Source organism: Fringilla coelebs (assembly GCF_963513975.1).
Source record: "Fringilla coelebs genome assembly, chromosome: 16".
In the NCBI taxonomy this organism is placed as follows: domain Eukaryota; kingdom Metazoa; phylum Chordata; class Aves; order Passeriformes; family Fringillidae; genus Fringilla; species Fringilla coelebs.
This window is the reverse complement of record NC_140042.1, coordinates 10,455,186-10,480,335: the sequence shown is the minus strand read 5'-3', so window position 1 is coordinate 10,480,335 and position 25,150 is coordinate 10,455,186. Positions and strand designations below refer to the sequence as shown.

Below are 25,150 nucleotides of genomic sequence, written 5' to 3'. Positions count from 1 at the left end.
GGTTCAAAATTAGGAAAGGAAGCACAAAAAAAACCTGCAAGCGTCATACTAAAGGCAAGTTCTCACTAAGGAAATGTTAAAATCCATTTACTCAGTTGCATTTGGCTTTTAAGAAGGCTTCTGAAGAATGCTGTGTGCAAAGAGGCTGTTTTCATGGAAAACAACTCTTCCAGGACATGGTGTGGTAATCAACTCCTAATCTAAATATGCACATACATCTCAAGATTAAAACTGTTCCAAAATCTCCTTTTGAAAATCAGCACCAAATTTCCTTCCTGTGCCTGCTTTTTTGTAGAAAGCACTTCATCTGCACTATTCGGTTAGAACAAAGGTCATAAATACTTCTTAGTAGCTTCCATATTGACAGGAGATATTAAAAAATATGCAATATACCCTACTTCCTCTCACAGACCAGATAAAGAAATATATAACCATGCAGCATTTTGGATAGAAGTAATCAGAAGTATCATGTCTGAAAGGGATAATTAAAAGGAAAATAATAATAACAAAAAAAGAATCCTGATTTAAACCTTAGGAGTTCCCATCTGACAAACAGTTTAGAGAAAACATCTATATCAGCTCAGATTAATGCTGGTTAAGTTTCACAGCTATTCTATCAGAGGTGACAAAAATATACCCTTACAAGTAAAGGGGACAGATTTCAGTTCTTATGTGATAAAAGCTGCCTAACTAATCTAATACTTCTCTAATTTCCAGGGACAGTGCTTTAATGCTGCACATTGCTTGTCTTCTAAAATATTACCAGGTTCCTGCTGATGCAAGTGATACAGGCACAGCCTCCAGAGCATTTTGGCAATTTTACCTCATAGTTAAAGTACACAACAGTCCAATTTTGTTCACTCAGCTTCATACCCTCTCAGACCAATTTCTATCATCTCCTACTCTAGATTCAGAGCAGTGTTTACTCTGCACAGCACACATCACCTGCAGGAGCACAGCCATCAGTGCAGCAAGTCCTCCTGCACGTTCTCCTGCAACACCTGAAAACCGCTGCCTAAAAAGGGCTCGATGGGATTAGCAAAAAACAATATCCTCCTTCAAGAAACATTCAGTGGCAATAAAACTATCAAGGCTGCAGTGGTTAAAATGACCCAAAGCAACCCTCCTTACTTGTGCAAGGTTTGAGAGGGCCGGTCGTTCTTCTCCAGCTGTCCGTAGCAGCTGGTCCGTGCCTCGGGAAGGAAGGAGTACTTTTCCAGCATGGCTGAGGCAGCAGTGGCAATGACCCCGAGGCCATCCCGTACCCGAGCTTCTAAACTGTAGTCCCACTCATCATAGGCTGCTGAGATGAGTCCTGAAGGAAACTCCTTGGGAGTGATTTCTGTGTTGCCACTAACCAGGCTGGGAACTATCCAAAAGAAATCGTAGCCGGTAAGGCCCAGGGACCGAGCCTCATCCAGGATGTAGACAGCTTCATCCTTGGAACAGTACAGCAGGATGACAGATGAATGGATTTTCTTCAGCTGGATTTGGGTCTTGGCATCTCCAAAGGCAGTATCGAGTATGATGACGTTCTGCATGTCCCAGCCCACAAAACTGTTTTCCACAGTGGTCTTAATGACATTGATGAAATCTCGATATCCAGGGAAAGTGGTGGTCACCAGAGAGAACACGTGCCAGTCATAATCCTGCATGATCTTCAGCATGATAATGGCTTCTTGCTGGATGGAAGCCCCAAACTGGAAGAACGTGGACATGACATCCTAGAATACAAAACACAGCAAAAGATTAGCAACTTGGTACAGCTCCAAAGGGAACAGAATCTCTAATTCTCCTGCTTTCTGTTCCACCAGAGCTGCCAAACTTCCATTGCATTCCAGTAACTTTCTGTGGCTTATCATTTTCAGACCATCAGTAAGCAACACTGATCATAGGTACTTACAGCTAATCAAAATATTTACCAAAAAGAACAAACCGATATTTACATAGGAAATTTCCAAGTGCTGGATCACTTGAAGACAACTCATATCAGTAGCTACTGAGGAAGCTCCCTGGGGACAGCCACCCACAGTTAAACAACTCTCCAGCAGGAAGTTTTACATTCCTGTAAACGGGGGAATGCAACCCAACAAACTCACAGCAATTTGTAGTTACAGCAGAAATAAACCGCAATGCACGTGCTGTACACATGCTGGAGGAGCTCTGTACTTCCAGACACAATGTCTGAGGGGGACTCCATCTCCAAGGTTCACTAGGCTTGGTGGAAGCTTTCAGACTCTGCAGAAGGAGATTTTCTGTCCCCAGGGACCGAGTTCACTGCTGGTCCTGCTCCGTGCAGAGCACACAGCCCATTGATGCCTGATAGAGAATGAACAGGATGGGACTCCAAGGACAGCCAGCAATCTGTCAGCGTCCTCACTAAATGGAAATCACTTCAAACAACGGCCTCAGTCTGCAATGGCTCTGCAATGTTGCCCAACACAGATTTGTTTCTAATATTTGTCTTATGATTTACAGAATTTGTAACATTTTATACAGCACAAGGGCAGGTGCTGCTTATTTTGACATCATCAAAAATCAGCAGCACAATTCATTTTGCCGGCACTAAATTTCCAAACACTTTCAGTCACGTATTTTTACTAAGTTGCTTTAAGATCTAAATTTATTTTTTAAATTTTACATTCTGTATTTACATACAATAATTAACATGCCTAAACTAACATGGGAAGCTGTATCATTCTTTATTTTTATTTTACTTCAGTATGTACTCTTCACCAGTAGAGGCAACTTATTTGCATCATTTTCAGACACAGAAGGCATGAACTCCTGGTGAAACAAAAGCTTATGATTTAAAAATAAGATATGAATCATTCAAGATTTTTTATGTAGGTTTCTGAAGGAAGACACATATGATGCTTTTAATTTAAAGAGTTTTATGATCATGGTCACAAACTGCTATCCTATTTTACACTTGCAGGGAACAGAAACAGATTCATTGATCTGGGTTTCATGGCAGGGTGGTGTTACACATACAAATATTAGTGAGAATGATACCTCAGCTCTGCAAGCTCTGCAAATCTATTCCAAGAAAACAGTGTACTTTTTTAAATAGCATATGAAGAGGGGTATTACTTTCCAAGTGTTAAGAAGCTGGCACCAGGATTTTATATAGCTTGACAGCAATAAAGGTCTTACAACTTGTGTAAGACCCTGAAGACTGATATTGAAGGTATAAAATACACACTGCTTGTGGCAATGAAATGATCTGCCATGGCTTCTTTGGTACCTCATGTTTTGGCTTAATTGCAAATGTTATAAAATAGGTTTTGGAGGAGAAGTGAATGTGATTGCCAAATTCTTCTAGGAGCTATTTCCTGGTGACCTGGACTAGGTCCGTAAAAACCAGCAAAGATTTTCATGTGGGGACTCTCACAGCTAAAGGAACCCAACAGACAGAAAAGCTGCTCAGAGTCAGCATTTAGTGATTTAATTACTGATTTACTACTACAAAGTAAAGTAGATATCTACAGACAGTGCCACGGATCCAACTCTGCTGCAGCTCCTAAGTGATCATAAAAAATATTGTAATTCAAAGCAAATCAATTCCCTTTTCTTCTCCAACACTTATCTTGGTTTCCATTTATGATTGTGCTAAATTGCAGTAAAAACTAAAACCATTTACAGTTGATTAGGTAGATTATGTCCATCCTATTCTTCTACTCTTCCCCATTTCTTTATGTGTTTTATAGCAATGGAATAATTCTTTCAAACAATATATACACCTTGTTCCTTGTGCATCACAATGAACTTCTCCAATGAGGGCAAAAAAAAAAAAAACACATGGACATTTTAGAGTGTGACCTTTCTAACTAGTAAATACAGATTTTTAACCTAGAGCAGTCCTTGGCATCTTCCCTGGCAATTAAGAACAGTCTTGAGCACAATGCTTTGTGTCACCATTGCAGCAGGCTGACAACAAAAGAAAAGTCATAAAAGTAAATCCTTTCCTTTTGTAAATATTATGTTAGAAAAACAGTTTATGAAGGGAGTTTCAGACATTTTTGTAAAGGTCACACCCATATTACAAGAACCCATTTCCTGTAATTGTGAATGCAAAGGCTAGTCAAAATCAAGCAACCATGATCAATTTATGATTAAAATGCTGAAAAAAACTGTAATTATACAGTGAAGAGGAGTTTGGGGTTAGGAAAAAGGGAGACATGAAGATCACAAGTGAGATTCTCATCTGAAGAAATTCCATGTAACTGCACTGACTTCACTGGTTGCCTTTATGGAGCTGAAGACCTGACTGTATTTACAATGCATCTGAAACAGATGGAAGATTACAAGGAAATTGCAGCCTTAGGAACTTCAGCAGATTCTTAAATGACTATAAGGAGAAGATTCAAGGACATATCCATTAAATGGGGGGGAAGGGTGAATTTTAGTGAAGAAATAGCAAATAAATAAAACTGTATCAGATTCAACTATTGCATTCTTAAACATCTACAGAGCCTTTCATTTTGGGGGGTTTTAAGCTTCATATTCTTTTCAAAAAGCCTTATTATTCCTCTGCTCTATACAGACTTAAATTCCATATGTGTAATAAAATACCAAGTTCCAATTTTCTACATTCAAATGCAAACTAGTGATGTTTTGTAAAAAACAAAATTATTCCATTATTTTCATTTAACTGTCATCTTGTCATGTATTGAGACATCCATCTAAATCATTGCTGAAGCAGGAACACAGATGCAATATCAGAAGTACTTTGAATGCACACCAGAAATATTTTTCTTTCATTCCTCAATGTCTCCAACTATTGAGGTTACTGGTGGAGGTTGCAAGGAAGGAACACAATTTATCCAGGGGAAGAAAATTTTTACAGAGGAATTTCTCAGATAAATCTCAAAGCATGACAATCCCAAGATGTTACATTTAGTATGAGTAAAGATTTAATTGGAAGTAGTTTTCTCTTCCAACTTGTTAGCTAGATTCCACCACACCCATGTGAACAAGAAACAGCAATGAGAAGAGACAGTCAAGAGCAAATGACAACTTTTTGTTTCTTTCTGTCTTGCACATGAGTGTACAGTTTACAGCAAAACATCTCCCCATATGTTTCACAGCAGAAGGAAATAACCCTTCCATTTGCTTCTTGCTTAATGTTATTCCTGAATTTTGTATGTGACAAAGTTCTGTCATTGCAGAAGGGCACTTCAACGTTCCCACGCTCGGGCACAGAGCAGCCCAGCTCTCCTGCTGCTGTCACTTGGAGATTAATATCTTAGAGTAAGTTGTTTTTAATTAGTGTACCCAGTCTATAAATCTGTCACTGTTGTCAGAAATGCACATTTCACTTCCCAATTCCAGCAAATTACAGGAATATTTCTCTGGAGACCTCATCCTCAGCTATTGTCATGACATCTCAGTTTCCCAGCTCTGGCTTTTCCCCAGCCCAGCAGGGTCACTCCCAGCTGCTCTAGCAGCCGAGGGAAGCCCTGGTGCTGCTTTGTGCCTGCCAGGGAAAAGGCTGCAGGAGTTGGTCAGTTGAGGAAAGAAATACTTGTTATCTAAACTTGTGTAGCTTTTGTTAAATTAAACTGTAAACCAGAACAAAATTGGGGTCAATACAGGACCAAATCAATTTTCCACTGCACAGACATAGCAGTGGAACAGTCACTTCACTGGTAAGACAATGTTATGACAGGAAGGGAAAAACCAATATGAAAGAGAGTTTAAAAAGCAATCCAGAGGATGATTTTATTCAAATAGCAACATTACCATGACAGGACTACAAGTAGGACTTTAATGTTATCTTAATTGCTTCATTCTTACTCTCTTTCACAGAGATCAGCAAAAATAATTTTTCTCTGATTTTGCACCACTGTAAATCAGACAACCCATTTTCATAAGGATTTACAGCATGTGGTGCCAGGTCTCCATACACAGTGCAAGCTGTTCCCTGTTAAATGAAATATTGTAGTTATTTTTCATTTTTATAAAGACTGGCAAAAAATGAAAGCCAGAGGTTAGTCATGAATTCTACTGAATAATTTAGCATCACATCAAAAATATACTGGATAAAATTATTTGTGCTGACCTCAGATGTAGATAGAAACATGCGCCTTGCAGGGTGCTAACTTGGTACCATTTTTCTTGGATTACTTGCAGCAGTGCCTTGATTCCCTGGTAAACATGAAGTGAATTGCATTTCTCTACCATGAATTTCCAGGTCCCAGGCACAGGGTTTTCCCTTGTGGAAGGGCACAGACCCATGCCAAACTTTCAAGTAAATGCAAGCACTGAAGAGGAAGAGCTGAAAGGAAAACCTTTCCTCCAAGACAGCCTGCATATTTTTGAATCCTTAAGTTTATTAAATTCCGCCTCTATTCATTAAGAGGGAGAGCAGGCAATTCCCAACACAAACAGCTCACTGAGGTGCCCAGGGAGAAAACTCCTCCATTATCACCATGGGAGCAATTTGAGGGAGGTTATACAAAAATTTGTACTTCCATACAAAGCACAGCAAGATGTGAGGGTGGAAGTAATTTACTCATTCTTACAAAAAGCAGAAAATACTTGCTTCCCAAGGACCTGCCACCTCTCTGGCCTTACACATGGTGAAACCAGAGCCAGAAAAAGGGTGGAAAGCTTCTTACTCTGTAATTTAACTGGTGCAAATGCACAGCCACTAAATGCATAAAGGTCAACTAAAAGGACAAACCGAAGCCTTACTTTTTATTTTAAAAGTTTGCTCTAGGAGAGGAACATTGAAGTTAGAGAAGGGCAGTAGAAAGCAAGGGAGTACATTATGGCTTTCCAATATCTGACATGTCCCCTTTTATTATTTCACGGAATAAATATTAGAGAAACATGATTTCAAAAGGTTAGCACTGGCCTAATCAAGCATGTTCTTTCCCATTTCCAGAGGGAGTCTGCAGAAATTCATTTTGCAAAGACTTCTGTATTTTTAGGTCATGGCTTCATCCTAAGAATTTTGCTAGATAACAGGTTCTGTGGGTTTTTTTTCCTTTTTAATATATCCATTTAATGTTATACTACCTATTTGGCTTATGTAGGCCTGTTAAAAGAGCTGAAGTTAGTCACTTTTTGGTTTTTTTGGTACCAGAATAGCAAATAAACAAAGAGAAGGTAATGAGAACAGGGTTTATAGCAATCATTGCACAGTCACCTGGGTTTGATCCTTTACATTTTCAAAAAACAGAGTTTCAAGTCTAATGAAAGTAACTCAATATGTGATTACAGTGAAATAATCTAATTATGGAAGATGACTAGTTTTGCACAGAGCTTATGAGCCATTCCTGGGCTGGAGCTCACTCACCATCTGGGTTTTCTTTCACAGATTGTTCAAACACTGGAAATTGGGGTGGCTCAGTGTGAGCTCCTGACCAACCAGGACAGACAGGTGAGAAATGCTTTCAAAGACTGAAATGAGCCAACAAGACTGACCAGGCAATAAAATCCTGAGAAGATGCACAGAAATGAGCAGGGATTTTGGGGTGGTAGTTTGATGGAAAGTCTATTAACAAGATGCCTCCTTTCTAGCTAGACTTTCATTTCCACAGTTACAAAAATGTTTTGCATTACCACATTTATCAGGAATATTTCAATGAGGAAGGGGAAAATTGAGGGTCTACAAAATGGCAATATGGAGCTGCTTTGCTATTTGGGTAAGCAACAGCTATTCTGCAGCTTTTGGGGTCAAAAAGAATTCAAATGTAAGAAGTAGAGTACTGATGCCTCAAAGAATAAAGGGAGAATAAGAAGTGTTTTCAAAAAAAATCTATTTGTTTTGTACATTCAAATATTTCTTGAATATAAATCTTTACTGCAAAACTATCAAAATGCACTTGGAACGTAGAAAGCCTTGATGCATTTTCAGAAACAAAAACCCTTTTTCAGCCTTATAGAAGGCTGTTCACCAGGTATCAGAAATAAAAAGCATTAAGAGAGCATCAGTGAGCTTGTGAATTAACTCTGTGAAAGGCCAAGAGTCAGGAAATCCAGCAAAGATGCACACAGGCATTTTGAGAATGGAAAAGTCTGGGTAACCTTCCTCTCCTGGAAGGAACTGGTAGCTCCTTATAACTCACATAATTCATCTCTTGAAAAAAAATACCATAAAGATATAGGATTTATGAAGGATACCAACCAAATAAGCCAGACAGATCTCTGGAAAATAAATAAAAATCTTTGTATATAGACTGTCCATCCCCACTATGTCTCATATTCCACTGGGACTTTATTTACCAATGTTCCCTTTGTTTCATATCACTCTGCTTTTTACTACCAAAACAACATACTGGGCTATGGGGAATACCTCACCTTCCGGCAGTTGCACTCTGTGACTGTGGAGAATTATCTATCAAATCAATTAGTTCATTCACTTTGAACCACATCTGCTCCCATAAGGCCATCACAGGTGAGCTGCTCTTGATTCATGGGCATTTTGGGGAACTTAAGTGGATATAAAAGCAAAGCATTTAGGTTACAGTGAGTTATATTATTTCTTGGAGCAGACAGCTAGATCTAATTATTAATCTTGAAAACAATCCTGCTGATAATGGCTATGCTTCCTGAAATAGGCCCTGTACATGGGGTTTAACCAGTTCCAAAATGAATCCCAGATAGACAGGTTTTGGTAAGTCAGATGGATCTGTGACACAAAGGAAGATTCTAAAACTTCCAAGCAAATCCAAAAAGAAAGAAATGAAAGAAGAGAGATTTATCTTTCTATTTAAATCAGAATTTAAGCTTCCCAATTCACATTTTTTAGATTTTCAGTAAATAAAATTTTATTCCAGTAGTTAAAACTTACAAACTTTATTGCCCCAAAAGATTCTATCATAAGATTTTAAAAAGCACTTTGGCTTCACTCTACCACAGCCATAGGTTTAAACCTGCACACAAGTTGCTGTGAGCCACCCACAGAATATGCTAGAATCCATACTGACATCTTGAATCTATACTTGATATCTTCTTGGGTAACTGCTAAATTAAAAGACATAGTGGTAATGTTTTGGCTAAGTAAAATTTGATGTGTTTATATTACTATTGCTGTGCAATCAAAAAATATAAGTTGTCTGAACAGCTTATGGAAACTTTCAAGAATCAATGCTATGCAGTAATTCCTCCCTGGAAAAAATTTTTATTCCAGGTATTTAGTATGCAACACCCTAAGCATTTTGCATAATTATATGACTTTAAAATGTCATTTTCATATGTATTGTATACCCCAACCTATAGGAAAAGTTGCTTAGAACAACGATTTAGGGTGGTTGAGGATAAGTTTAATTCTGTATTCAAATCTCTTCTCTAGTATAAGTATTGCACAAGAAAATCCTGCAATATCAAACCACTAACAACTCACACATCAACAAAAGTTACAAAAATTTACAGCTTTTGCCATTAGGAGCTTTTAAATTAACACTATCCAATCTTATTAATCCCGTAAACAGAACCAAAACCTTACATACCCACAATAACATTTAAATATACTATGGCCAAGAATTCAGCATTAAATCCAAAATCAGTAGCAATTTCTGATTTAATAGCAGCTGAATTAAGCCAAACAGGCTGTTTGCTTATAGTATGTATTGCACGTGAGCATAAATGTCATACACCATACAGAAAGATAAGCATAAGTGAATATAAATAAAAATGCCTTAAGATATCATCTCCTTATCTGAAAACATTTGGCCTCAACTGAATGCTAAAACACTTCTCACTTGTGTTGAGGATGAGAAGCCAGAAAACCATTAACTAAGTCATTTCCATACATCTCCACTTAGCAAGTAAAAACGAAGGTAACAAACAACCTCCTCCTCCACCCCCTTTCACCAAATGGTGAGTATAGAACATTAGGAGAATAAAAGAAATATAAAGCAAATTTAATTTTCTGCTGTGTGCTTGTAACTGTGCTTTTCCTTGATGAGCCAGAAATCTTGGACCAGCACCTCTGTGAACCTGCTTCAGCAGCGCTGGACCAAAGAGAGAAACCCAACAGCCAGAGACAAGCTGGGGAGGGCAAACAGATGGGAAGGGAATTTTTTAAGAGGAAGGCTGAGCAGAGTTCAAGGGAGCCATTCCAAGCAGCTTTCCATGGCAACAGAGATTTCTAGGATAAATTTAAATATCAGAGGAAGATAAGAGATTGAAGACTCTTGATCTCATCAAGAAGACAGGCATTTTGGTTCCACAGGTAGTCTGGGTGCTAAACAAGAAGAGGTGCAAACCTGACTCACCTGCCCTGGGAAAGCAAAGTGACAAAACCCCTGTAACTCACCCAAAGCACATATACTGCCTTTAAATTCCTCCTGGAGGAAGTGTTTCAAATGCTCAGTATGCTCTGAGGTACCATCAGCACCTCTGAAGAAAGGACTGTACTCAAGGGAAGTTCCATTTATGCTTATCCTTTATATTCTCCTCTTCAGGCACCATCTTCAGCCTCTGGGCAAAACTGCAGCTGCTCTTGTGTTATGCTAATAGATATTACAGGCTTCGTCAGAGTGAGGGATCAGCCTATCAATCTAGAAATTAATTTCCTTTTCCACTGTACATTTAAGAGCAGCAGGTCAGAAGCAAGTTCAGTTACAAAATTTCTGATATGTGATCTAAATCCATACTTACATATCACCCTAGCTCAAGAGGAGTGGGTGACTAACTGCTTATCCTAGAATTAATCCTACTGATAAAAAGGCAGCACAAAATACACCAACAATGAACAATATTTCACTGGTACTCACTGCAGAGCCTTTGAACAATCACAAAACAAATCACATCTGTGTTAAAGCAGTTGCAAGGGCTCCAGTGCTCAGAGCTACTGCATCCACACCAGAAGGAACTCAGGGAGGCTGTGGAGTTCAGCTGCAGGCAGACCCAACAGTTTCCCCCATCCCTGTGCAATCCAGATAAGGACATAAGCATTCACTGCCTTCTGTGATGGAGGGTGAGGTGATGTAACAGAAATGTGCAGACAAAAAACTCTAATGCACCTTCTTTTCTGACTGCCCACACTGTTCCACACATTTGATTAAATCTACATTTTCTTTTTAGCATTCTGTTTAAGGATGCACCAACTTATTTAGTTGCAAGAATATCACACATCAAGAGATTTCCCAAGCATTATTCCCATGAGCAAATAATACTCCAGGCAGAAAAGCTTTACCAACATATATTCAAATTACTGAGACTTTACATGGGCAGTAAAACTACTTCTGTGAAATAGCTTAGCTTGTTACTTTTCCTTAGTTATGCAGAGGCAAAACATCTTTAAGCATGGCTCTGATTTACAGTTCATATCAGGGGGAAAACATAACATCAAGAAAGGAGATGTTCAAAATACGATTTATCTCCTTACAAGGCACGGTAATTCTTACCAGAAATTATTATAGATTTAACAGTCATACCACACACTGTAGCGGCTGCAGTGCTACAGCAAACTGAGTATCTCATTTCCAGCTATAAAAAAACCATATTTGTACTGTATGAAGAGGACTGAAGACCTCTTCCTGAACCTGCACAATCTCTTTGAAGAAAGAAACATCATAATCCTTGTACTGAACACAAATAAGTAACAAAAAATATATGGGTTGATGGTTTTAAGCCCAGAAATTTTTATTAGTTGTATTTAACTATGCAAAGCATGCAGCATTTTCCTGGATAGGTACAACACCAAAAAAAAAAATTACTCCCATGGATTTCTGTGAAAATATCAAATCATACTTTTGAGTTTTTCTAAGCTAGGCATGAAACATAAAAGGACTTATAGCTAATCTTGGTATATGCAACAACAGTTGGATTTTTTTTCAAGTATCTATTGTGCAATTAAATTGCAAATGCCATCACATCTAAGTTCAATGGGAGCTCAGCGTGCCCAAAAGTTTTCAGGGGTGGGTTTGCTTGAGCAGAAAGGAGCATCTGCACAAATGTGAGGGATCGTCCATGCCCGTTTTATTTTTGCTACTCTGTGTGTCCTCAGAAAAGAATTTCATGCTCAGTTAACTGGAATAGTTTCTCTACAAACACAAAGTGGGAGTTCTTGATCATTTTCATTAACAGAACAAAGGGATTTAGATGCCAATCCTTTGGGTTCCTTTGAAAAAAAAACCCTTTTGTGTGGGATGACTAACAAACAAAACACCTGTTCTTACAAGTAGTTAAAAGCTTTCAGTTCCCCACATAAAAGATGAGTATTTGTTACATTTGGGGGACCTTATGTAACAAAGCTTGTTAAGGAAGTTGCAGTTGCAGATCAGAATTCAGCATAAGGGCAAAAGGGAATGTGCTTCCCCTTAAACTGCTCATCTCCATTTGTCTCTGTGTCCCCCAGTGCCATAGTCTGGAGCAGCAAAGTTAAGTTTACAAAGAACAAAGAATGCTTTAGAAATAACCTATGGTGCCCAAAATCCAGTCTGAAAATACTGACTTGAAAGCAGCATCCCAGCCATTTCCATCTGATACCTGATCTTCACAGCAGGTGTATTATTTCACTATTATTACACATGTCATTAACTAATTTAGGATTGATCTTCACAACGACTTACTGTGATGTAATGCCAGAAAGGATAAGATAAAAGCTATGATCTGATTCCTTGCAATATATTGCAACAGATATATTATATATATATATATATATATATATATATATATATATATATATATATATATTCCACAAGAACTCCTGAAATACAGGTGAAATGTGGAAGAACAGGGGAAGTCAGTGCACAGCTCTCACTAGGCAGATCTGACCTTCCTCTCAATGACTCATAATTCTCTGTATATAAGCAATGTAATTTCAAGTTTGTTAGATAATAACACTTCACGTTACATCAACAGATAATTTTTAAAAACCCAAACAATTAAGCTGTACCAAATCACCACCTTTTCTGCAAGGAAGACAGTCTTCTGGAGCAAGCAGGGATTGTTCTGTGTTCAGATACAGCTCATATTAGGGAGAAAAGTGCTGATTTTTCAAACCCCCACTAAGTAAGACAGTCTCTCTGCACAGTATGTATTGAAAATTGGGGAAGAAAAGAAAACTGAGATGTACAATCTTTGCTATCCTGCTTGACATGCTCCATTCCACAGAAAGTTGAATAGCTCGCCCAGGTGAAGCTCTTGAGGAGATGGATACCTGGATGGTCCCATGGGACCTGCCACTCCTCCTGATGACAGACAGCTGCTCCACATGTCCAGAGTCTGTCAGTCCATTAGAAACATGTCCATGTAGAGGAAAGCTCCCTGATGACCCTGCCTCCCCTTGGGGGGGAATTGGGTTGATCAGGTCAGGTGCAGGGTACTCAGGACAAGTGTCCCCAAAAACCACACACAGAACAAATGACCCTGTTTGTGCTACCAAACTCGTGCTGCAGGGAGTGGGCCAACATCCCACAGCAGGGATCTCTGCTCAGCTTGCCTGGCACAGACTGCAAAATCATTGGCAAGGAATTCAGAATCCCTGAGCCACTCAGAGGATCTTGGATAACCAGAGTGGAGGAGAGGAGCAAAATTCCACCCACTGGAAAGGAAACAGTTCCCCTTTATAGGCCTGGACAAGAAGGGCAGCTATTGGAAAGCACCACAGAGCCAGGGACAAACATTCAGCATGTTGGAAATAGATGAACAGTGCAAAACAAATAAACTCCCTCATGGGTATCAGCAAATATTTCCTTTCACTGTTTGTGGATTATTATCAGTAAAAATTTGGACAACCACTGGTTCTCAATAAAGGTATTAAACATGAAATTTTTTATCCAATTCTAAATGAAACACTTTCATTTGAAAGAGCAAACAGGAAGTCCTGTCATTTGAATTCATGCTCTTTTTCAGAAAATAGAAAAGCTCAGAGCAGAAGTAATGCAATGTGACAGGTGACCAGGCACAAATCACAAGCAGTTAAAGAATGCCATTTACAAAAGCCCATTTCTTCAAGTTAATCACTCTTATTAATAAACAAATAGTAAGAATAACATGATTTAAAATAAAATTAGTGAGAGCCAATAAAAGTTTAACTCACTCAATTACAGCAATAATTGTCCATTACTCTCCATAATGTAGCTTAGCCAGCACTAATGTCTGTCATTTCAGACTGCATTTGTAAAATGACTGATCATAAAATGGGATTTTCACAAAAGCTACATTTCAACAGCTCTCAGTTTCCAAGATATAACAGGTTTCCTTTGTAATAAGGAGTAAGGCTTAGAGTGAGACAGAATAACGTATATCCTTGTAAATCTTTCCTCCTAGAAGATTTACTTATCCCCAACAATAGATGGAATAGTTTAGCACAAATCATAATGCCCCACCTCATGAAATGTCTTAAACACATCCAAACAGAAATAGTTTCTAATCTCTTTCAAGTGATAAGTCTGGTCTAAAAGTGGGTTTTTTACTAAAAGAGGTTTTTTTCAGTACATATGGATAATGATGTGTTGCAATTGATGCCCATCATACAGGATACAACTAAAATACAGGAAATAACTTGACTTAAATTATCTTAGTGTCTCAATTGAAAACACAATCTGATTGTGGAATAAAAATTAAAGATTAAAAAACTGTAAATTCTATTAACACCTGATAAAAAATTCAAGCTTGTAAAATAGACTATGTTGTACATACTACATTTTACACTATATGTGTAGTGTTATTTACACCATAAGACTTCTGCAGTTTCATCCCCCTGCAGAAGATTAAGAAGCACATTTTCCTTGCAATTTTTTGCCCAACCAATCTCATTAAGGAGTTAAATTTATTATTAAACAGTCACTCCATAGAAACAAGACATACTAACATGTTCCTGCTCTCCATGTAAATATCAAACAGCTTGTGGTGATCAGTGACAACATCCCATTTGTGTTTTCTATGAAAAATTGTTATTTCTTACAACCTCACCTAAACCCCTGAGAAAGAACAGATTTTATAAACTATTCATGAGCAAAATTCAACACAAAGCACAGAATTAGGTATAAATACATAACAGAATTAAAGTAATATACAGATGCTTGGGGCTATAGCAGAAACTAGCATATATGGAAAAGTATGGCCTCTCCATAAAGAAGGACTCAAATTATTACTTGAAAATGAGACCACCAAATCAAACTGAGCACTCAGCTGAGCAATGATGCTTGTACACACCTTGGTGCCTGTGGAAATTAAATGGATGCATAAGGGATATTCTCATCAACTCATTCATATCAATTGCGATACAACAAGAAGAGGAATTTGAGAAGACAGTGCTAAAAATCTTCTCATTTTTTCAACACACAAGCACAAGAGATAAATATTGGTCCTGATTGCTAACATCACTATCTGGGAATTTGAGAGAGATAAGCCTTCTCTTCAGTTTCTTTCAGAGAATTGCTAAATGCACACAGGTAGATGATGAAGCCCATGCCTTCATATGAATGAATATGAGGCAATTTCCCAAAGTATTTAAACATTTCCACATTTTCTTAACATGTTACACTCAGACCTCTTCCCACCCTCCCCAAGTAGTAGCTTCAACTTAGGATGAATTCCTGCCCAAATCAGAAAAAAATAATAAGTTAATTATTTCATCCTTGGTTTTCCTGCCCAGGATAAAGATATGACATTATTTTCCACACTTTGAACAGGCAGTCCACTTAATGCTGCTGCAGTGGGAGGCAACACAGCTCTCTGACCATCCCTTGGTATTTCTCATTTGGCTGTGCAGGCCAGCATCAAAAGTTCCTTGTTGTTTTGGTTCTTTTGGTTTTGGTTGTTTTGTTGGGGGTTTTCTTATATGTCTTTGCAGAAAAATATGAGAACCTGGTCATTTAAACCCAAATACTAATGATGAAACCAATTAAATCAGTTCAATCAACAGAACATGCTGAGTACAGCTACATCAAGGGAATAAACCAAGAGAATAACATGTAATTTCCATCAAAACAGATGACAAAATGCATACACTTTCCAAACATAAGGTCATGACAGTTCATTATGCATGATCAGCACATTTCCCTCTTGCACAGCACCCACTCACCAAAACCCAGTTATTTTGAGTGTTATGGGTGAGTGAGACCAAGTGACTGGAGTTACAGGATTAAAAGTAACAACTCCAACTACAAGAACCTCTGGAATAATCTGCTTCTCAACAAAGAACATTCTAGAAGGTCATGAAGCTGTTCAGTTCCCTGCAGATACTCTGTCTTTTCCACGGTACAGCATTATACATTCTTAGGTTCCATCCAACATTTGGAGGCCATGTAATAAAACCTGGTTTAGAACAAATCTGTGGGCTCTCTTTGTTAACAGATCCCACATAATACACCTAGTGCTTGTAAAAAATATGAACAATAACATGTATAATTCATCATACTTACATTATCAATGTTAAAATCCCATTGATACCCAAAATACCTAGATGTTTATATACACACAGCAACAACATATTCCTCCTGTCACACTCCAGACATAGTGATGATTTAAGAGTTTATGAACAATTTGAAGAAACTATGGAACTACTACAGAAACAAAAACATTTACTACTTTAGTCATTAAAAGCTGAAGTATCAGAATTGATTTTAACCAAGTTTCATACTGCCAGAACTATTTCAGTCATTTTCCAGAAGAGGGTAAGAACAGTGATTTCTAGTTCATTACAAACAGAATACTGCCTATAATTTACCCATCAGCCAAATTAAGCACTGGAACAGCAACACTAATCTGGATGAAAGTTTTGAAGACTTGTGTTGAAGGTAAGCAGGGATAAAGCATTTAGTTGCTTGTTTTGTTGAAAATCCAGGTCATGTTCTGAGCTCTGTGTGTATTCCCTCTCCAAGCCAGTTCAGAATTCCTCTTAACATCCCAGTTCCCTTTCTGCAGTCCTCCTGCCTTCCAAGTTTCTCTCTGGATTACACCTCAGACTTGCCAAGGCCATTTAAAGTTAATGAAAGTGGACTGGCTGAAATTTTCTTCAGGCTACAATTCTTCCACAGAGCTTTCATGCTTGTCTTTCATGTCAGTAATACTCTGTGTACCCACAGAAATTTAACTCAGCTTTACTACACTTGCACACAGGCAGACTGATGAAATACTGCAGAAAGGAGTAGCAAATTTCATAACACATCATACAGATCAAGCATACAGAGATTGCAGGGATGTTCTTCTCTTTAGACTTCATCAATTTCCAGAATGATACTTCAGGCAGTTTTTCAGAAGTGAAATCTCAAAACAGGAAAGGCCTGATCCAAAACCTCAAATGATCCTACAGCTGGTCAGCATCCATGGCTGTAAAACCTGCACTCATACTGAAAGGAAAGCAAATACCCAATTTACCATCTGTGACAAATTATAGAAGCTTTTCCCATAACATTTTAACCTAAACAACTTCTTTATTTCTAGATCTATGAAGGATCCCAGTGGAGTCATTAGCATGTTAGGAGTGTTTCTCCAAAACACACAGGTCTCTTTCTTATGATCAGTGTATCACACTCATCACCATCAACAGTCTCAGAGGTGTTCAACTACTCACACCTGGCTCAGGAAAAAATTTATACAAAAAGCCAGGTACTGTCTTCAGGAGGTGGTGAGGGAGGAGGTGGGGGCTGCTGGAGTTAAATGACAGGATTATATCTGAACTGGCATATGGCCATAACATCCAAACATAACCCAACCATGTTCTAGGGCTCCTTGAATAGCAAATAGATTATGTGTAATTTAATTTCATAAATGAACCATAATATGATTTCTTCTTCACTTTTTTACCGATCTTGCAAAGTGGTTAACAAAAAGCCAAAACCCACAAAACTTAATATGTTCTCTTCATCTATGCAGAACTGACATGCTCTCTTTTCCATACAAGACAAATCACAGATTGGAAAATTCTGACATTCTGAATTTATATTTAAAGCCTTGCAGTACCTTTGTGCTCAGCTGTTTGATGCCCAGGAATAGAAAACATCCATTTTTTGCTAAAAGAAAGCAAGTATCCAGTTCCTTGGAGAAAAAGGTGCAAACCTCTTTCTTTTCACTTAAAGAAAAGGTGAATCCCTAATTTCCAGATCTGTGAACGACTCCTTTAAAAAATCTGTTGGCATAATGCTTTCCTGGATGAGGAGTCTTGATGTTTTGTGGAAGGCATTTTCTTCTGTCATTAAAAGGCTGTGACAGAAATCACTTTTGGGCTTTTTACAAATAATTAAGAGAAAATTAAATTCCTCCTGTTTTAAATGAGTTGTTTTAATTAGAAGTGGAAGAAAGACATAGCTCCCAAGTGACCCACAGCGCATTTGAGACAAACAAAAATGTCATTTTCATCAAGAAAAGCCTGTTTGTGGGTGTTGAACCCCATGTGTGCTGAGCCACACTGATTATTTCTGTAGTGCTCATAGCTAATTTACAGGCTTTCCATAATCATAGCATTACAGTGTTTCAATGATTCCTAAACATAGAGGAGTTTATCCCAACACGTCTGTATGTAATTATCCTGTTGAAGGAAAGCAAAGCAAACAGAGTAATCACATCTTAGAAAAGTGATTCCTGGGAAATTACCATATAAACCTTTCCTGTCCTCTCTTTGAAATGTTGCCAATTTTTGCTGCTTAACACATTTTTTCAAAACCTCTACTCATTACAATAGAGTTTAAAGCCATTTGAATTTCTGGGGAAAGGTCATTGCATAGGAGAAGGTTTAGCTGAGGAACAGCTTGAATGAGACCCCACACCTCAAAATAAATTTTGTGATTGCTTTTGCTTGACCAAGAACTGCCACATGCTGTTATCTGTTCCTTGTAAGTTAAGATAAAATGCCTGACTGGAATTGCTAAATTTTTAGCAAACAGGAAACCCTCATTTTTAGATTAGAAGAGCAGCACTGATTAGATGGCAGTGATTACAGAGTGGCTCAGGCAGGGATGCAGCGCTTGTCACACATCCATGGAGGACTCTCTCCTCTCAGAATTTATTGTAGCAGCCTGTCTGGATGAGCCAGGCTGTCTAATGGATCAAGGAAAAGACAAAACAGGTTCACAATTAAAGCTGAGCAAGTCCTGTATCACTCCTAGCACTCTCATTAAGCCGGTGTTTAAATTCAGAATGCACATGGCCAAGCTGCACAGGGCAGTGCTTGGACTGCAAAGCAGGTACCAGGGGGAGCACAGAGCACAGCTGGACTGACTGCAGAGCACAGCTGGACTGACTGCAGAGCACAGCTGGACTGACTGCAGAGCCAGCCCCTCCTGCTCCTCACCTCAGGGCTCTGGGCAGCAGCAGCAGCCTCAGCATAACTCCAGTGACAATTATGACAACTGGACCCCAGTTTATTATTTTTAATTATAAAATGAACATGTTGGCAGATCTAAATCACAGACTGAAAAGCTGACTTTCTGTTTTACAGGATGGAAATAGGAGTTAGCGAGGTTGGTGAAAAACTGTTCCATAAAACCCTCAATTTCTCTCTTAGGGTCTCAGGGTACTCAACCATGGAGTTTTCTAATTGTCCACCAGCAAAAACTGCCTGGTCATAGATTCTGTATTTACACACAGAATCCTCCTTTGCATACACTGCATTCTTAGTGAAAAATACCTAATGACAGTTGATGTAGTAAGTGTCCTTTTTTAGCTTCAGACCCTTCATTGATATTCCTAATGAAAAGTGCCTCTGCAAACATTTTTTATGACTGATTAATTAATCTGGCAAAGTCTGTAAAACAGTCTAAAAATTGATCTCTCAGATTTTCAGAAGACACCTACATATTTATTTATGCTTTTGCAAAATACTACATTAATGCAAACAGTGCAAAAATTAATGTGATATTAGTTTAACCTAGCATTGCTTCAATCAATAAATAAAATTAGAATAATTTACCCTCCCACGACTAAATGCTGAATTTAGCAGTTTTTCCAGACACACAGCCAGATGAGACCAGAGAATTAATTTCATTAAGAGATCTTTATGCTGTGCTCTTCTAAAACTGAATCTAACCTTTCCCACTGGGGCCACTTGGTTATGATAACCCTTGAATGAAATTTATCTTAGGATGCACAATGCTTTAAATTGCCATCAGCACAAAGCATCACCAGGATCAGCTGCATTTGAATGAGGCCAAAGGAAAGAATTTCTGTGCCACCATTTTCAGCATGGAAAGCTTTCCTCTAAAATAAGATGTTGACTGTCACTTGGCACAGCAGGGAGACAAAACTGTCAAAGAAACCATCTATCCTTATCTATCTCCTTTGATACTTCTAACTCTTCTAATGCTTAGCATTGCTAAAGGCTTTAAATTCTTTCTCCTTCAGGGAAAAAAAAAAAGTCTCTTACAAGAATAAAACATTATTTGGTTTAATTCATTCTACAGGAGAAAAGATCTTCTGAAAGCTGAACAATGTTCCCAAGGCCACTGCAGGACTAAAATGTCCTATGGGTTTAAGGCTCACATTCTTGAAGATATCCAGGTAGATGCCCAGTCCAGTTAAGTTCAAAGCATTATCAGAGGCCCAAACTCCTTTGGGATCCAGGCATGGGTATATTCCTAACACATCCCATACTTCCAAGCAGGGCTCTGTGTTTAATAGCTGCTGGGATTGCTCTGAGAGAACTGTCACAGGTATCCACCATCAGCCACATGCACACCTTCAGCAGAGCCAACCAAACAGGAGCTGCCGGAGCTCCTGCAGCCTAAGGATTACTCTGCAGCAGCCAGGGGATCAAGGGTACCACAGATCCCAGGAAAATCCCACAGCTGGCTGCTTTTGAGTGGAGACAGCTCTTCTGAAAGTAGCCAAATGACAGCTGCAGAGCCTTGATGTTCTTAGTAACTTCAGAAAAGGGGTGAGTATAAACAAATCCACGATCTGTAGATTGTTTTGGAAATTCCCCCCTTATTCTTTACTGTCACTCTCTCCTAAGTGCAGCTTCACAGGCCATGACAAGCCTAGGAGTGCCAAGCAAAGCCACATGTTGTCATTTACCTACTGAACACACACTAGATGCTTGACATGATGAATTATAGGTGTTTTCACACTGCCCCAAGAGTTTTCACACCAGTCTGAAATATGACGTTGGCTACAAGTTATGGAAGCACAAGGTGAGAATTACAGAAACCATGAGGTGACACAATTAATCAGTGTACAGAGAGGGCAAACAACATTGCTGTGTTGTGCAGGTGTCACCAAAGAGGGGAACATCCCAGTTCATTATTGCCAACCTGGGTCAAAGTCAGACCAATTGCAGGGAGGGAGGGACCCAAATAAGGACAGACCACTGAGGTACCAACACCTGCCACCTCCACCAAGGAAACAGAAAGTATCCTCATTTGATGTCAAGACTGAATTCATATTAAATAGTTCACTATTGAAACAAGCAGGAAATAGCATTTCTTGCTCTTGTGGGAACACAGCACATTCACAGGGAGAAATGGTTCAGCAGAAGGTTGGAACTGAGCCAGAGGCAGGGCACAGTCTCTTCCCAGCAGTCACAAAGCTTTTAGTGAACAAAAGGTGGAGCCATGGCTGTATGGGCCAAATCCCCATCCTTTCCTTGTGCCACAGGGCTGAGGAGTGAGAGAGCAGAAATCCATCACTCCCTGGGTTGTGCATGGAGTCTCATTGACTCCTTTGATTCAATTGTAATAACACTGAAAATGCATCTTTGTCTTTGCAAGAACTACCTTGTGCTAATGTGAATCCTAACAGAAGAACCTTTCTAACCAGAACAGAAGCCTCCTGGTTTGAAAGGCAGGATTCTTTCTGGACAACTCTCTTCTAAGATAAACACTTTAAAGCCCAAGATCGTTGTATGCAAGCTGCTCCTAAATGAGAATTAGTAGTTGCCAAGCAACTTTCAAAAGATTACCATAAAAATTCTATAGAAAAATAATCACGAACATATACAAAAAGCACAGGAGTTTGTGGGGGAGTAGAAGAGTTGAAAAAAAAAAAAAAGAGAGAGAGGAGACACCAGAAACATTAAGCTTTCAAACTTACTTTAAGCATTTGCTGTCACTTAATGCAGTTCTGTATGCAAAGCACACCTCCACACCCATCTTAACATTTGGATATTTTACCAACAAAGAAATCCTAAGCTTCTGAACCTTATTAGCAGTTCATGCTTTTGGAAAATAGTCACTTAGGTCCTCGGCCACCACTGCCACAGATCTGTATCTTAAACATGTGCTGAGGTGCCTCTCTCACAGTCCATCCCTTTAATTAGTCCTTAACAACTCTATTTTTAGCCTCATCCTTCTTCCCCCACCCTCTGTGCTGACCAACCCTAGGGAAGGCCTGGAATAAACCTCAAAAGTTCAGAAATGGCTCCTTGAAGGATGAGAAAATATACATTATAGAAAATATACATTATAGACTAAATGGCCAGGACCACAAAGCAGACCTTTAAATCATAACCTTTCCAGCCAGGCAAAACAATTCCTCTGAAAGCAATTGAACTTGAAGCTTTTATTATCTCATCCCAATTCCCTGAAGCCTTAAAGAGACAAGAGATACCAAAGAGTGTATTACCCATGTGTCCTTGGATTTTCTCATTCTTTTTGCTGTCCCAAACCAGGGACATAACACACAGAACTAAAGCATTTTCTAACACAGCAACAAAAGTTGTATTTCCTCACTCCCACTTGTCACCATTAAAACAGGACATGGTTGAGGGAAAAAATACTTTGAACCTGCCACTTCAGGGCTCCTGCCCTAAGCAGAAGGTAATATATGTCTGAAAAGCCAGATTCAGGATTGCCCAGCAGCTGCATGGCAGAAATTACCTGAACAAACTTCAGTCACCTCATCTCTGCTTAACTTCTGTTACAGGTGAAATTCAACAGGTTCTGAGACATAAGGCACTGTTAATACAGATAATTGGTATTTTCCCAAGCAGGCACACCAGGAGGTTAATATTTGATACTTAGAGGAGAACCAAGTGTTGAAGTCTCAGACCTCCAGGTCCTTGAGGCCAGAGCTGCTCCCAGGCTGCAGCATGGACAACACCGAGGGGATTCTGCTCCCTCAGCAGAAACCAGAGAACTTAAATCAGCACAGAGCAGAAACAGCTCCAAATCTTCATCCTTTGCCCTGGCAAGAACTGAAGAAACCAGGCAGAGTATTCCCAGCTACCTAGGTCCAAAAGGCTGTGCTAGCTGCCAACACTTCTGGAGCTGTTTTTTCATAACTTGCCAGGAAAGAAGGAAACAGTGTGATATATCGGTGTGATGCATCTGATTTACTGTCATGCAGGGTACAAATGTTTGCTGATTGCACAAGCTATAAAATTCACCTCTATTCATATACATTTCAAGATATTAAATTCAATTATCTTCATTGAAATAAATTGTGCATGGTGCAATTGTGATTATAAACTTAAATAGACCATATAGCAGTGGAATAAATACTTGATATTACAAGTTCCCCTAAATCAATCTGCTCAATATCTGTCTTTCCAACAGTTGGATGCTTAGAGCAGAGGTGTTTATCCTGCCCATTATCCTAAACCTTCTGTGAACAATTTAGCCTCGATGTTCTGGTTTATGCAAAAAGGAAAAATGTCTCAACACTGAGATCACTGCAGTCAGAGCTATGGATAGACTGAAGGGACTGCAGGGACTGCAGGAAGTCACACATTTACAGGGAAGTACAGCCTTGGTAACTATCTAGATGGAGAAAACAGAAGAAAATTTGGTAAAAGACTAAAGCCATGTAAGGCTGCAAAGCACCCAGCCTCCAAAGTCAGCATTGCCTGGAGCAGATGATCAGACACCAGACATCCAGAGGCCACTGGGAAGCTGAGTTTTACTTTGATTGTTCAATCTACATATTCACAGGCTGTACCCAATGACTAAGAAACCCTTTATGACTAACAACACTGTATTAAATTTTGATGCTATACCCAAATGTCTTGAGCCATCACTGTACTCTGCTTCAAAATATTACACTCCTATTCTGACACCTGCAGCAGTTTTACATTTACATCCTCCAAGAAGGCTCAGTTGTGCTGACACAGACGTGTTCAGAGGATGGCACAAGAAAAATCAGTTCATGATGAACTTCAGAAATGCATCCAAGCAGTTGTTCTGTTACTTCAGCATTTCTAATTATTTTTAGATAGGGAGCATATATCAACAAGAAGTGGTGCATCATCCATAACTCCTAATGGCTGGGCTAGTTTGTCAACTTAGATTTGTGGAAGCCTTCTCAGCACATGGGAATTTTAATTAAAACGATAGTTGGGTGCAAGGTCCCTGCAAAAACTTCCTGTCACTGAGGTGCCACACGAGGCTCCCCAGCCCAGGAGGTTGGTGCTCAGTTCCCAGTGACACAGCAGTCATCTGCAGTGCCAGCACACAAGGAAGCCCCAAATATGCTAAGTCCCTATAGCCTAAAGCTATCTATTTTGGCTGAAAAATGCTGGATTTCTTCACGCAGTTTTTACAGCTACGTGCCTCCACAGCTTCCAAAGCTCTTCACTCTTCCAACCTTGGTCACAATTAGTTTTGAGGCATGCTCAGGAAAATTACTTAAGAAGTCTAACAATTATAATAAAAGTGACTGCTTTCCCCAGGAAAGCAATGAAATTAGGAAGCAGAAATGCTTCCTAATCATTGTGTGATATTGAGCCCACAGTACCCTACTTATTAACAGATTATATAAATGGCTTAAAACCCATCCAAAAATCACTGGAAGGAAAAGTACAACTGTACCTGAGATAGGTGTCTTAAGACAAAAAAAATTGCCAAACCAAACACCTTAGTTGAGAATGCAAAATGTATCAAAATACCTGTCTTGGACCAGCAAAGATAATCCTTAACTGTTGCATATGTTGTATCAATATCAAAAATCATGCCCAAAAAGAATTGCTTTTCTTAACATACTCATACACAGAGGCAGAGAAACACAGAATCAAAGTAGTGAAAAATCCAACACATCTGAGATCCTCTCTGAGAGGATTTTACCCACATGAGTTGTACATGAGTGAACAATGTCTCAGTGACACGTCCCTAACTCAGCCTCACCCCATCCACTCAGAAGATTAAACCACTCAGTCCAGTGAACCTGGGCAGCCAAAAGGGTGGCCAAAGGCTGTTCCTTGGACTGATGTCAACCTAAAATCCGTGCTTGGAAACAGAAATCTCCAACTGCTGCTTTTACACCATTTCCAGTGAGGAGCAGAGCAGTTGTAGACACCAGAAACAAGCACTGCCTG

The 25,150-nt window shown here is 39.0% G+C and overlaps 1 protein-coding gene across 1 annotated transcript in view; it reads right to left on the bottom strand.

Annotated features, from left to right (window-relative positions):
- Positions 1-25,150, bottom strand: part of GRIN2A (glutamate ionotropic receptor NMDA type subunit 2A) — a 160,891-nt gene that overhangs the window by 71,252 nt on the left and 64,489 nt on the right. Inside the window, exon 4 of the mRNA XM_084216221.1 lies at positions 1,132-1,724. Coding sequence (XP_084072347.1) covers positions 1,132-1,724 — 593 coding nt within the window. The remainder of the gene's footprint in view (positions 1-1,131; positions 1,725-25,150) is intronic.